This window comes from Vulpes vulpes, chromosome 16 (assembly GCF_048418805.1).
Source record: "Vulpes vulpes isolate BD-2025 chromosome 16, VulVul3, whole genome shotgun sequence".
Taxonomy (NCBI): domain Eukaryota; kingdom Metazoa; phylum Chordata; class Mammalia; order Carnivora; family Canidae; genus Vulpes; species Vulpes vulpes.
In genome coordinates, this window is record NC_132795.1 from 84646244 (window position 1) to 84659366 (window position 13123).

At 38.5% G+C, this 13123-nt stretch overlaps 1 protein-coding gene across 3 annotated transcripts in view; it reads right to left on the reverse strand.

The window, feature by feature from the left end:
- Window positions 1–9594: 9594 nt before the first annotated feature.
- CLHC1 (clathrin heavy chain linker domain containing 1) overlaps window positions 9595–13123 on the reverse strand; it is a 34034-nt gene continuing 30505 nt past the window's right edge. For all 3 annotated transcript variants that reach the window (XM_072741961.1, XM_025992658.2, XM_072741960.1), the window contains 2 exons: window positions 11663–11842; window positions 9595–9938 (listed from right to left, as the gene is read on the reverse strand). In XM_072741961.1, the coding sequence (XP_072598062.1) occupies window positions 9742–9938; window positions 11663–11842 (377 nt within the window). In that variant the 3' untranslated portion in view covers window positions 9595–9741. The remainder of the gene's footprint in view (window positions 9939–11662; window positions 11843–13123) is intronic.

Here is a 13123-nt window from a genome sequence, read left to right on the forward strand (position 1 = left end):
CCCAAATCAATAAAAACTGTTCAACACCTCGACATTTAATAGTGAAACTTGCAAATTCCAAAGATAAATAGAAAATCCTTTTATGCAGTAAGAGACAAGAGATTCCTAACCTATATGGGGAGAAGTATTAGGTTAACAGCAGACCTCTTCACAGAGACCTGGCAGGCAGAATATAGTCAGGGTCCTAAATGAGAAGAACATGCAGCCAAGAATACTTTATCCAGCAAGGCTCTCATTCAGAATAGAAGGAGAGATAAAGAGCTTCCAAGATAGGCAGAAACTGAAAGAATATGTGACCACCAAACCAGCTCTGCAAGAAATATTAAGGGGGACTCTGTAAAAGAAAGAGGAAGTCCAAAGAAATAATCCACAAAAACAGGGACTGAATAGGTATTATGATGACACTAAATTCATATCTTTCAATAGTAACTCTGAATGTGAATGGGCTTAATGATCCCATCAAAAGGCGCAAGGTTTCAGACTGGATAAAAAAGCAAGACTCATCTATTTGCTGCCTATAAGAGACTTATTTTAGACCTAAGGACACCTACAGCCTGAAAATGAAAGGTTGGAGAACCATTTACCATTCAAATGGCCCTCAAAAGAAAGCAGGGGTAGCCATCCTTATATTAAATTAAAGTTTATCCCAAAGACTGTAGTAAGAGATGAAGAGGGACACTATATCATATTTAAAAGATCTATCCAACAAGAGGAACTAACAATCATGAATATTTATACCCCTAATGTGGGAGCTGCCAAGTATATCAATCAATTAATAACCAAAGTAAAGACATACTTAGATAATAATACAATAATACTGGGAGATTTCAACACGGCACTTTCTGCAAATGACAAATATTCTAAGCACAATATCTCCAAAGAAACAAGAGCTTTAAATGATACACTGGACCAGATGGATTTCACAGATATTTACAGAACTTTACATCCAAATGCAACTGAATACACATTCATCTCAAGTGCACATGGAACTTTCTCCAGAATAGACCACATAATGGGTCACAAATCAGGTCTCAACTGATACCAAAATATTGGGATTGTCCTCTGCATATTTTCAGACCATAATACTTTGAAACTTGAACTCAATCATAAGAAGAAATTTGGAAAAAACTCAAACATGTGGAGGTTAAAGAGCATTCTGCTAAAAGATGAAAGGGTCAACCAGGAAATTAGAGAAGAATTAAAAAGATTCATGGAAACTAATGAGAATGAAGATACAACCGTTCAAAATTTTTGGGATACAGCAAAAGCAGTTCTAAGAGGGAAATACATCGCAATACAAACATCTCTCAAAAAATTAGAAAAAACTCAAATACACAAGCTAACCTTGCACCTAAAGGAACTGGAGAAAGAACAGCAAATAAAACCTACACCAATCAGAAGAGAGTTAGTTAATAAAGATTCATGCAGAACTCAATGAAATAGAGACCAGAAGAACTGTAGAACAGATCAACAAAACCAGGAATTGGTTCTTTTTTTTCTTTTTTCTTTTTTCTTTTTATTTTTTTATTTATGATAGTCACACAGAGAGAGAGAGAGAGAGAGAGGCAGAAACAGAGGAGGAGGGAGAAGCAGGCTCCATGCCGGGGCCCGATGTGGGACTCAATCCCGGGACTCCTGGATTGTGCCCTGGACCAAAGGCAGGTGCCAAACTGCTGAGCCACCCAGGGATCCCAGGAGTTGGTTCTTTGAAAGAATTAATAAGATAGATAAACCATTAGCCAGCCTTATTTAAAACAAAAGAGAAAAGACTCTAATTAATAAAATCACGAATGAAAAAGGAAAGATCACAACCAGTACCAAAGAAATACAAACGATTTAAAAAACGTATTATGAGAAGCTATACACCAATAAATTAGGCAATCTAGAAGAAATGGACACATTTCTGGAAAATCACAAACTACCAAAAGTGCAACAGGAAGAAATAGAAAACCTGAACAGGTCAATGACCAGGCAGGAAATTGAAGCAGTCATCAAAATACTCCCAAGACACAAAAGTCCAGGGCCAGATGACTTCCCAGGGGAATTCTATCAAACGTTTAAAGAAGAAATAATACCTATTCTACTAAAGCTGTTCCAAAAGATAGAAAGTGATGGCATACTTCCAAACTCGTTCTATAAGGCCAGCATCACCTTAATTCCAAAACCAGACAAAGACCCCACCAAAAAGGAGAATTATAGACCAATATCCCTGATGAACACAGATGCAAAAATTCTCAACAAGATACTTGCCAATAGGATCCAACAGTACATTAAGATTATTCACCATGACCAAGTGGGATTTATCCCTGGGATGCAAGGTTGGTTCAACACTCGTGAAACAACCAATGTGATATCACATCAACAAGAGGAAAAACAAGAACCATGTGATCCTCTCAATAAATGCAGAGAAAGCATTTGACAAAATACAGCATCCATTCCTGATCAAAGGTCTTCAGAGTGTAGAGATAGAGGGAACATTTCTCAGTATCTTAAAAGCCATCTACAAAAGCCCACAGCAAGTATCATTCTCAATGGGGAAACACTGGAAGCGTTTCCCCTAAGATCAGAAACAAGACAGGGATGTCCACTCTCACCACTGCTATTCAACATAGTACTAGAAGTCCTAGCCTCAGCAATCAGGCAACAAAAAGAAATAAAAGGCATTCAAATTGGCAAAGAAGAAGTCAAACTCTCCCTCTTCGCAGATGACATGCTACTGTACATAGAAAACCCAAAAGACTCTACCCCAAGATTGCTAGAACTCATACAGCAATTCGGCATGTGGCAGGATACAAAATCAATGCCCAGAAATCAGTGGCATTTCTATACACTAACAATGAGACTGAAGAAAGAGAAATTAAGGAGTCAATCCCATTTTACAATTGCACCCAAAAACATCAGATGCCTAAGAATAAACCTAACCAAAGAGGTTAGAGGATCTATACCCTAAAAACTACAGAACACTTCTGAAAGAAATTGAGGAAGACACAAAGAGACGGAAAAATATTCCATGCTCATGGATTGGAAGAATTAATGTCAATGCTACCCAGGGCAATGTACACATTTAATGCAATCCCTATCAAAATACCATGGACTTTCTTCAGAGAGTTGGAACAAATCATCTTAAGATTTGTGTGGAATCAGAAAAGACCCTGAATAGCCAGGGGAATATTGAAAAAGAAAACCAGAGCCGGGGGCATCACAATGCCAGATCTCAAATTGTACTATAAAGCTGTGATCATCGAGACAGTGTGGTACTGGCACAAAAACAGACACATAGATCAATGGAACAGAACAGAGAACCCAGAAATGGGGCCTCAATTCTATGGTCAACTAATATTTGACAAAGCAGGAAAGACTACCCACTGGAAAAAGGACAGTCTCTTCAATAAATGGTGCTTGGGAAAATTGGACAGCCACGTGCAGAATATGAAACTGGGCCATTCTCTTACACCATACACAAAGATAAACTCAAAATGCACGAAAGATCTAAATGTGAGACAAGAATCCATCAAAATCCTAGAGGAGAAGACAGGCAACACCCTTTTTGAACTTGGCCACAGCAACTTCTTGTAAGATACATCTACGAAGGCAAGGGAAACAAAAGCAAAAAATGAATTATTGGGGGTATCCCAGGTGGCTCAGTGGTTTAGCTCTACCTTCAGCCCAGGATGTGATCCTGGAGACCTGGGATCAAGTCCCACGTTGGGCTCCCTGCATGGAGCCTGCTTCTCCCTCCGCTTGTGTCTCTGCCTCTCTCTCTGCATCTCTGTGTCTCTCATGGATAAATAAATAAAATATTTTTTAAAATGAATTATTGGGACTTCATCAATATAAGAAGCTTCTGCACAGCAAAAGAAACATTCAACAAAACTAAGACAACCTGCAGAATGGGAGCAGATATTTACAAATGACATACCAGATAAAGGGCTAGTATCCAAGTTTATAAAGAACTTATTAAACTCAACAGCAAAGAAACAATCCAATCATGAAATGGGCAAAAGACATGAACAGAAATTTCAGCAAAGAAGACATACACATGGCCAACAAGCACATGAGAAAATGCTCCGCATCACTTGCCATCAGGGAAATACAAATCAAAACCACAATTGAGATACCACCTCACGCTAATGAGAATGGTGAAAATGAACAAGACAGGAAACAAATATTGGAGAGGATGTGGAGAAAGGGGAACCCTCTTGCACTGTTGATGGGAATGTGAACTGGTGCAGCTACTCTGGAAAACTGTGTGGAGGTTCTTCAAGGAGTTAAAAATAGATCTGCCCTACGACCCAGCAATTGCACTGCTGGGGGTTTACCCCAAAGATACAGATGCAGTGAAACACCATGACACATGCACCCCAATGTTTATAGCAGCAATATCCACAATAGCCACAGTGTGGAAGGAGCCTCGGTGTCCATCAAAAGATGAATGGATAAAGAAGATGTGGTCTCTGTATACAATGGAATATTACTCAGCCTTTAGAAATGACAGATACCCACCATTTGCTTCGACGTGGATGGAACTAGAGGTATCATGTTGAGTGAAGTCAATCGGAGAGGGACAAACATTATATGGTCTCATTCATTTGGGGAATATAAAAAATAGTGAAAGGGAATAAAGGGGAAAGAAGAGAAAATGAGTGGGAAATATCAGAGACGGTGACAGAAAATGAGAGACTCCTAACTCTGGGAAACAAGGAGTAGTGGAAAGGGAGGTGGGCGGGGGGTTGGGGTGACTGGGTAACGGGCACTGAGGGGGCCACTTGACAGGATGAACACTGGGTGTTATGCTATATGTTGGCAAATCAAACTTCAATCAGGCAAAACTTATCTATGGTGTGAGAAGTCCGAATAGTAGCTCTCTTTGGGAATGGGATAACAGTGGCTGGACCAGGTTTCTGTGATTAGGGGTATTGTTTCTTCACTTTGGAGTTAGTTACACAAACATGTTCACTTTGTGAAAAATTATTGAGCTCTGTCTACAGTTATAATTTGGGCATTTTTCAGAATTTCTTATTGGGTGTATGTATGTTTATATATCAATAACATTTATCAAAAACAATAAAGCAACAGTAAATTTACAACATGAACATTAAATATGGGAGATACCTAACTTGGCATTTATTCCTGCAATTATTTATTGAAATTCACTTTGTACCTGGTACTGTGTTTGATTTTAGTGATGCAATGGTAAATGCTATAGGTTGAAACGTGTCCTCCCCAAATTCCCATGTTACAGCCCTAACCCCCAGTCCTCATTATGTGCCCCTATTTGGAAATAGGGTCTTTACAGAAGTCATCAAGTAAAAAGCGGTCATGAGGGTGGGCCCTCCTCCCATATGACTGGTATCCTTATAAGAAGAGGAAATTTGGACACAGACATGCATAAAGGAAAGATGATACAAGGGACAGAAGATGGCCACCTATAAGACAAGGAGAGAGGCAGAGGCCTGCAACAGACCCCTCCCTTACAATCTAAGGAACCAGCCCTACGGACATCTTGCTCTCAGACTCACAGCCTTCAGAACTGTGAGACAATACATTTCCAGCTGTTAAACCACTCAGTTAGTGTACTTTGTTTTAGCAGCCCAGAAAACTAATACAGTAACCCTCCCCCATTTCCCACATCCTCAAAAGATAATGTCCTTGCCCTCAATTAAAAATATTGTCCCTGACCACAGCCAAGATAGCAATAAAGGACAGGTTGTAAAAGGGAAATTTAGCACAATTAAGGAAGTCATGAAAGCCTTCCCTGAGGAAGTTTGAACTAAGCTAAGAATTGAAGTAAAAGAAATTATTGAAGAGGTAAAAACAAAGGGATTAGCCTTCTGGGTAAAAGGAATAGCTACTGGGTGGCTAGTAGGTTAAGCATCTGATTCTTGCTTTGTTTAGATCATGATCTCAGGGTCGTGGAATCAAGCCCAGGTAGGACTCCCTGTGCTCAGCAGGGAATCTGCTTGACGATCTCTCCTTCTCCCTCTGCCCCTCTCCCTGCTCACACACACCTACCACTTTTAGGCAACAGGCTTGAGCAAAGGAAGGTAGAAAGAGCCCACAGCAACCCCCTGGCTGCTGAACACAGAAAGGCCCATCGGCGACCCACATCAAAAATATCCATAGGCCATAACTGACCAATGGGCCATTTACAACCAGGCAGAGTTACCAAAAAAGAGAAGATTCCAGAGGTCACCACACCGCCTCACCCTCCTGCTTTAAATACAGGCCACTACCCACTGCCTCCTTGCAGATAGTCTCTCCACCGTGCACTGTCCATCGTGCTGCCAGTGGCTCCCTTGCAGTGTATCCAGTAAACTATTTCCTGCTGAATCCTTTCATCACTGGCAGCAGCACCAGCTTCTTCCTGACAATCACCCCATATTTGAGGGTCCCCATCTAATCAGGAGATACCACATTTAGTCACCGCACCTTACAAGAGGAACAAAAAAGCAGCACATATTGGGTTGGAAGAAAGTGAGGAGTACAGTAGGAGAGAGGCTGGAGAGGCAGCAGGAATCCTGATCATGCAGGCCATGTTAGGGATTTTGAACTTTATCTCAAGAAGCAGTGAGACAACCACTGAGTATATCAATATAGTAAAATGTGAAGTACTCAACGTACCTCTAAGTATCCTTACCCAAAAGCTGAACGTAATCTAGCCAAGTCTTTAGAAATAACTTCAGTTTATAGGAAATATGGGAAATAGAAGAACAAATTAAGTAATACCATAAAGACAAATACCAATCAGACAAATCTAGAATGTGGAATATTCCTAGTAACAACCGGCCAGTCCAACCAGTCAATGGCAAAATGGGGGAAAAAAAGGTGGGGGGGAGAGGAGGCATAACTCTAGTTGTGGAGAAACAACTAAACAGAACACATGAAACTTGTTTAGATTCTTATTAGAACAATTCAACTATGAAAAGACATTTTTAAGCAACCGGTGAAATTAGAATATGGACTGGATATTAGATGGTACTAAGAAATTATTTTTAATTATTTTTAAAAGTATGCTGTGTCTTGGAGTGCCTCAGTGGCTCAAACAATTAAGCATCTGCCTTTGGCTCAGGTTATGGTCTCAGAGTCCTGGGATGGAGCCGTGGAACCCTGACAGCTCCCTGCTCAGCAGGGAATCTGCTTCTCCCTCTGCCTCTTGCCCCTGTTCGTGTGTGCTCACACACACTCTCTAATAAATAAATAAAATCTTTTAAAAAATAAAATAAATACATAAATAACACGCTGTGTCTTTCCACTAAAGCTGTAATCTTGATAGCAGAGATCATCCACAAAAAGAAGTACTCAGTATGTGTTGTTGATTCTGATGCTGAATCTTGGCATTTCAAATGGAGGCAGGTCAGGAGGTACTGGGGAATCATTTGTATCTTTGCAGAATTACAGAATTTTTGAGTTAAACATGACAAGAGGAATTATCTAATCAAAATAAATTCATGAGGAAAAGGACACAAAGCCAGACTGTGGCAGCACTGGTCTAGCATGCAGGCTCCTGGGCCAAGAGAGCTCAGGATACCATCTCCCGGTGCAGCTCATGGGAGGTTCTGACTGCTTCCACGCCCCATGCAGCTCACAACTCAACCCCTTCTCCTTCCCCCATGTGATTTCATATTCTTGCTCTTCCTCCTAACTCCATCTCCAGACATTTTAATTTATATTCACTTGACAAGTTTCACATTCCTTGGGAAAACTGCCAAAAGTAATGCTAACAGAGAAGGAATAATAATGAGGGGAGGAAAAATATTTTAAAACCAAAGCGAAATTAACAGTAACAATAACAGCTGCTATTTCAAGCTTTTTCCACATTTATGTTCCTACTTCATTCTCCTGGCTGTCATGGACACATTGTTTTCCTAAGTTCTGTCAATGGACACACACAATAGCTTTGTATTGATCTTACAAGTCTCAAAGAAAGAAAGGTTTTAAACTGTTGAGAGATTAAAAGTCAATGCTGCTAAGGACACCTGGGTGGCTCAGTTGGCTAAGCCTCTAGGTTCACGTTATGATCCCAGAGTTCTGGGATTGATCCCTGCATCGGGTCCCTGCTCAGCTGGGAGCCTGCTTCTCCCTCTGCCTGCCACTTCTGCTTGTGCTCTCTGTCAAATAAATAAAATCTTTTTTAAAAAAAGTCAATGGTGCTAAAAATAAATAAATATCTGTATTACTGTGCTTAGCAATATATGAAAAAACTGAGAACTCAGCCAGTAGTCTTCTGGACTTATAAGCCAAGCAACGCTAATATAAACGTGGACAGATAGCTCAATATAGATAATAAGACATGTCAACATATCAAATAATCCAAACAAGGATTTGTATACAAATACAAATGGATAGATACGTGGGATTTAGTAAGTATAAGCCAAGTAGAGGAACATGTATTTCTGAGACCTATTACATAGAAATAACAGTTATCTTCTATGAAATTCCTCCATTATGGTATATACTTCTAGTACACACACATATGACTAATCCTCATGACAAACCTTTAGAGGAGGTATTACTGCCCATATTTTACAAAGAAGAGGTAAGATCAGAATGTGAATATGAGTTTGTTGATTCCAACTACATATTCTTTCCACTATAGCGTAAAAAATAGACAATTTAAATTTAGGAGGGGAAAACTCGACTTTTTACTCTGACTCTATCTAATATCAGCTCACTGTAACCATGTTCCATGATCAAGGCTGACATTCCGCTGGTATGGTGTAAGGGCTGAAAGCTGTTAGGATTAGTTTGGTATCTGCTCTGTTTGACTGGCGGTGTCTGTACCATACTGATCACTAAATATTTTGAATATCCTGCCTGTCCATGACACAGAACTCTGAGTATTCCATCAAATACTTATTCAGAGATTTGAAATCATTCAAAACCACTTTTCATGATGTATTTTCCATACTACAGGTATCACAGGTCTACTTCATGCAAAATTTGGCTGGTCTTCTCCCTAAGTAAGAACATGCTAAGATTCCCAACTTTTAGAGTAGAAGCCTAACATCTGTCATTTACATATACCAAAGCATGGGGCACATCTTTAAATCAGTAGTACAAAATTACTATACTGTAGGTTTTCACAAGTGAGCCCAACCTTGAAATGACATCCTGCCTTTCTTGTTAAAAATCAGTGTTGAAGCATTTATTATTTGGGAAATCAGTCTGACCAGATACTAATCACACCTTCCTCAGCTCTTTTTTTTTTTTAATTTTTTTAATTTTTTTTATGATAGTCACACGGAGAGAGAGAGAGGCAGAGACACAGGCAGAGGGAGAAACAGGCTCCATGCACCAGGAGCCCGACGTGGGACTCGATCCAGGGTCTCCAGGATCGCACCCTGGGCCAAAGGCAGGCGCTAAACCGCTGCGCCACCCAGGGATCCCCCTTCCTCAGCTCTTGCTATAAAATTAGATAATCAGAAAGGAATATATCCAGACATTAGCCTGGCTGCCCTTGGATAGATGTGCCTAAACTGAGTTTTATACAAAGTTATATTCTGGGATTTTATCAAGATTCAATATCAGAAATGACCATATGGAAAAAAGGAAGCAACAGTATAAATGTTTCAAGGACAAATCTAAATGCCATCATAACAAAAGCAGCGTGGTTTATTTCTGAGAGCTTCATACTTTAGATTTATTTGTAAGTTAGTTATGCCAAAATGGCCAAAAGTTAGTTTGCCCAATGAATACACATAAAATGTCATATAAGCTCCCTCAACTGGTTAAGACATAGAACTACCAAAAAACATGTTCCATTAAGTTAACTGTATTGTCCTCTTCAGAAATTTCTGTAACTCCAGCCTGAGAACGAAGAACGGACGTGATGTCACGAGATAATTTGTCAAAGCCATTCTGTAAACATATATTTGCCACTTCTTGCCAGTTTTCGAATGCACAAAATGGGTCATTTATCATAAGATGTTCGATTATACCTGAGGGAAAAAATGGTAATATTATAGTAGAGCACTTATTCTTATTTGAAAACCCACACTTAGCAATTCTTCAAAAATAGAAAGGGATATCATTTCAACTATTTTTTTAAAGATTTTATTTATTTATTCATGATAGACAGAGAGAGAGAGAGAGAGAGAGAGAGAGAGAGGCAGAGACACAGGCAGAGGGAGAAGCAGGCTCCATGCAGGGAGCCCGACGCGGGACTTGATCCCGGGACTCCAGGATCGCGCCCTGGACCAAAGGCAGGCGCCAAACCGCTAAGCCACCCAGGGATCCCCTCAATTCAATTATTAAAGTTATTATTAAACTTGATTCCTAGAAGTTTAATGTGGAGTGCTTCAGCCAGTTCGGGGCAAGTAATCAAGGATTAGTTTATTCATCTTTTTCATTAACCTTTTCATGCCTCACTTCAACCTTCTACCATCTCTCACATTCCCACACTTCTACTCCTCTCCTTCTTGGTAAGGTTCGCAAATGTTAAAGGCTACAAGGAAGGGGGCTCAGAAAATGAAGAATGAGGGCTCAGTCTTATTCAGAGTTTCTAAGGTACCACTAGACACTATCACATAACTAGGGGGCCTATAGGTCTAGTTTTCATGATCCTTTAGATTCTTTTATAAATTTCTCCTTAAAAACCTCTTTGGCAAACCCTTCCTCCTATCTCTGGATAGAGAGAAAGCTCTTAATGATGGGGCTTCTATAACAAATATTTTTCTAAAGGAAATAAAAGAATGATTTTGTTTATTAAAGAAAACTGATGGGGGATCCCTGGGTGGCTCAGTGGTTTGGCATCTGCCTTTGGCCCAGGGCACGATCTTGGAGTCCCAGGATCAAGTCCCACGTCAGGCTCCCGGCATGGGCCTGCTTCTCCCTCCTCCTGTGTCTCTGCCTCTCTCTCTATGTCTATCATAAATAATCTTTAAAATAAAAAAAAAAACTAATGATATTACTTACTTTTGAAATCAATTATGATGACCCTCTTTGGAATATATTTATTTAGAGAACTCACTTCTTATTTATTACATGCATTACTTATGATACTTAGTGAAAGAGGGCATCTTTTAAAAATATTGTCATCACTATTACTTTATTTCTAAATATTTTATTTGATAATTTCAAAATTATCTTCCCAAATATCCTTTTGTGCAATTTGCTATTCATTCTTTAACCCCATATAACAATTTAAAATCAAGTTATCTGCTCAATTTCCTATATTAAATTAGAGAAATGAAAGAAAAAAGTAAGATGTAATTAGTTATTCTTAATCCTATTCCAGAGTTACATTAAGAGTAAACAGCATATATAAATGATATTTACATATTTGGGTTAAGAATAAAAATATAGAGAGATTATGGCTAAATAACATTTAAAATACAAATACATATAAAATTACTAAATATACACACTTGTTAATATATGTACAATTTATTTAGTGTTAGCCACTATAATTATTAAGATATTCCTCTAAAGCTTCACAAAGATTTGCTCTTCTTTGGAATTCCCTCAAGAAATATATACTATTGTCAACAGACTGTTAATGACATGATAATCTTTATATTTATAAACTCCCAAAGTCAAGTCCTGCCAAGAAGTAACTCTTAGGAAAAAAATCAGTTAACTCAAACATAATAGTCTTGAACCTTCCCCTAAACAACCCCACTACTTTCTCTTCTACAACAACATTTTACTATACTATACTTACCTTTCCCACCTTTACTTATTTCTTGAAGTAGCTTAATGCCAACTGTTTTCATACCTATAGAAAACAGTTGAAGTATAGCAAGACCAAAAGATAAAGATGGTGGTTTCCCATTCCATTCTCTAGTGAGACACTGAATTAATTCAGTGTGAGGACATAACTTTATTAACTGCATCAGGTCATCTGAAAGCAAAAGTAAAAAACTATGTCTCAACATCTTAATATGTTACATCAACTACAAACCAGGACCAGTTAATGTCTATACCAATCAACACTTCTTTTTACAATCCTTCCAAAGCCCTCTCAATGCACTCAACAGTACTCTCTCCAATCCAAAAAAAAAATCATGCTCAATATACCAAAAAATGAAAGACTACCAGAAAAATAGATTATCAAAGATAGTAGATTAGAAAAGATTCGATTGGCAATTAGGAAACCTGAGCTCTAATCAGAGTTCCATCACTGACTTATTCTTTTGGATCTCAGTTGATGCACCTTAAACGTGCTAGAATCAATATATCCAATTTCTAAGTTTCCATTTGATACTACCTTATGTTTGTCTATATCCTGTTGCTCATATTTACACCAATTCCTAATGAGTATAATTTCTTTCTTTTTGTGCCTTGCACAGAAAAAGGGTTTCACTAATTTTTTTCCTAAAAATATCAAATATTTAGAAAGTCAAAAATGAAGACTTTAAGAAGCTATCAGCTAGTTCAAGTAGCTAGAGGTAGAGCCATATGAAGTTGCCTACATTTGACCATTTTTGATTCCAAAAAAAGCAATTTCTTATGGTTTAATATACCAGTTAACTAATGAGTTCATCTAGTACTGCCATGATTTATATTCTTAAGTTTATAAACTTTGTGTAACCTTACTAAAGTTTTTCTTTTCTTTTTTAAAGATTTTATTTACTCATGAGAGACACACAGAGAGAGAGAGAGAGAGAGAGAGAGAGAGAGAGAGGCAGAGACACAGGCTGAGGGAGAAGCAGGCTCCATGCAGGGAGCCCGATGCGGGACACAATCCTGGAACTCCGGGATCACACCCTGAGCCAAAGTCACACACTCAACCACTGAGCCACACAGGGGTCCCAACTTACTGAAGTTTTTCAAGTAAAAATATTCTTCTTAGGTCACAACAGAGGTAATTTTCAAAATAATTTCCAAGTGCCTTTAAAGAACTACCATAAACATAATTTGCACTCTGACAGGCAATATAAGATAATCTAGTGTTTATTAAACACATATTTATGTACTGGGAACTTAAATATATTACTTGCTGCATTTAATATTCAGTATAAGTCAGATATTATTATTCTCACATTGAAAGTGAGGAAATAGGCTTTTCATAAAAAGTTCATTTCCCCGTAATTATACATATGATATAAAGTAGAACAGTTCATTTGCTCTCCCAGTCTATGACCTTCCAATCTATAGTGATGCCCCTCCAAAACAATAAATA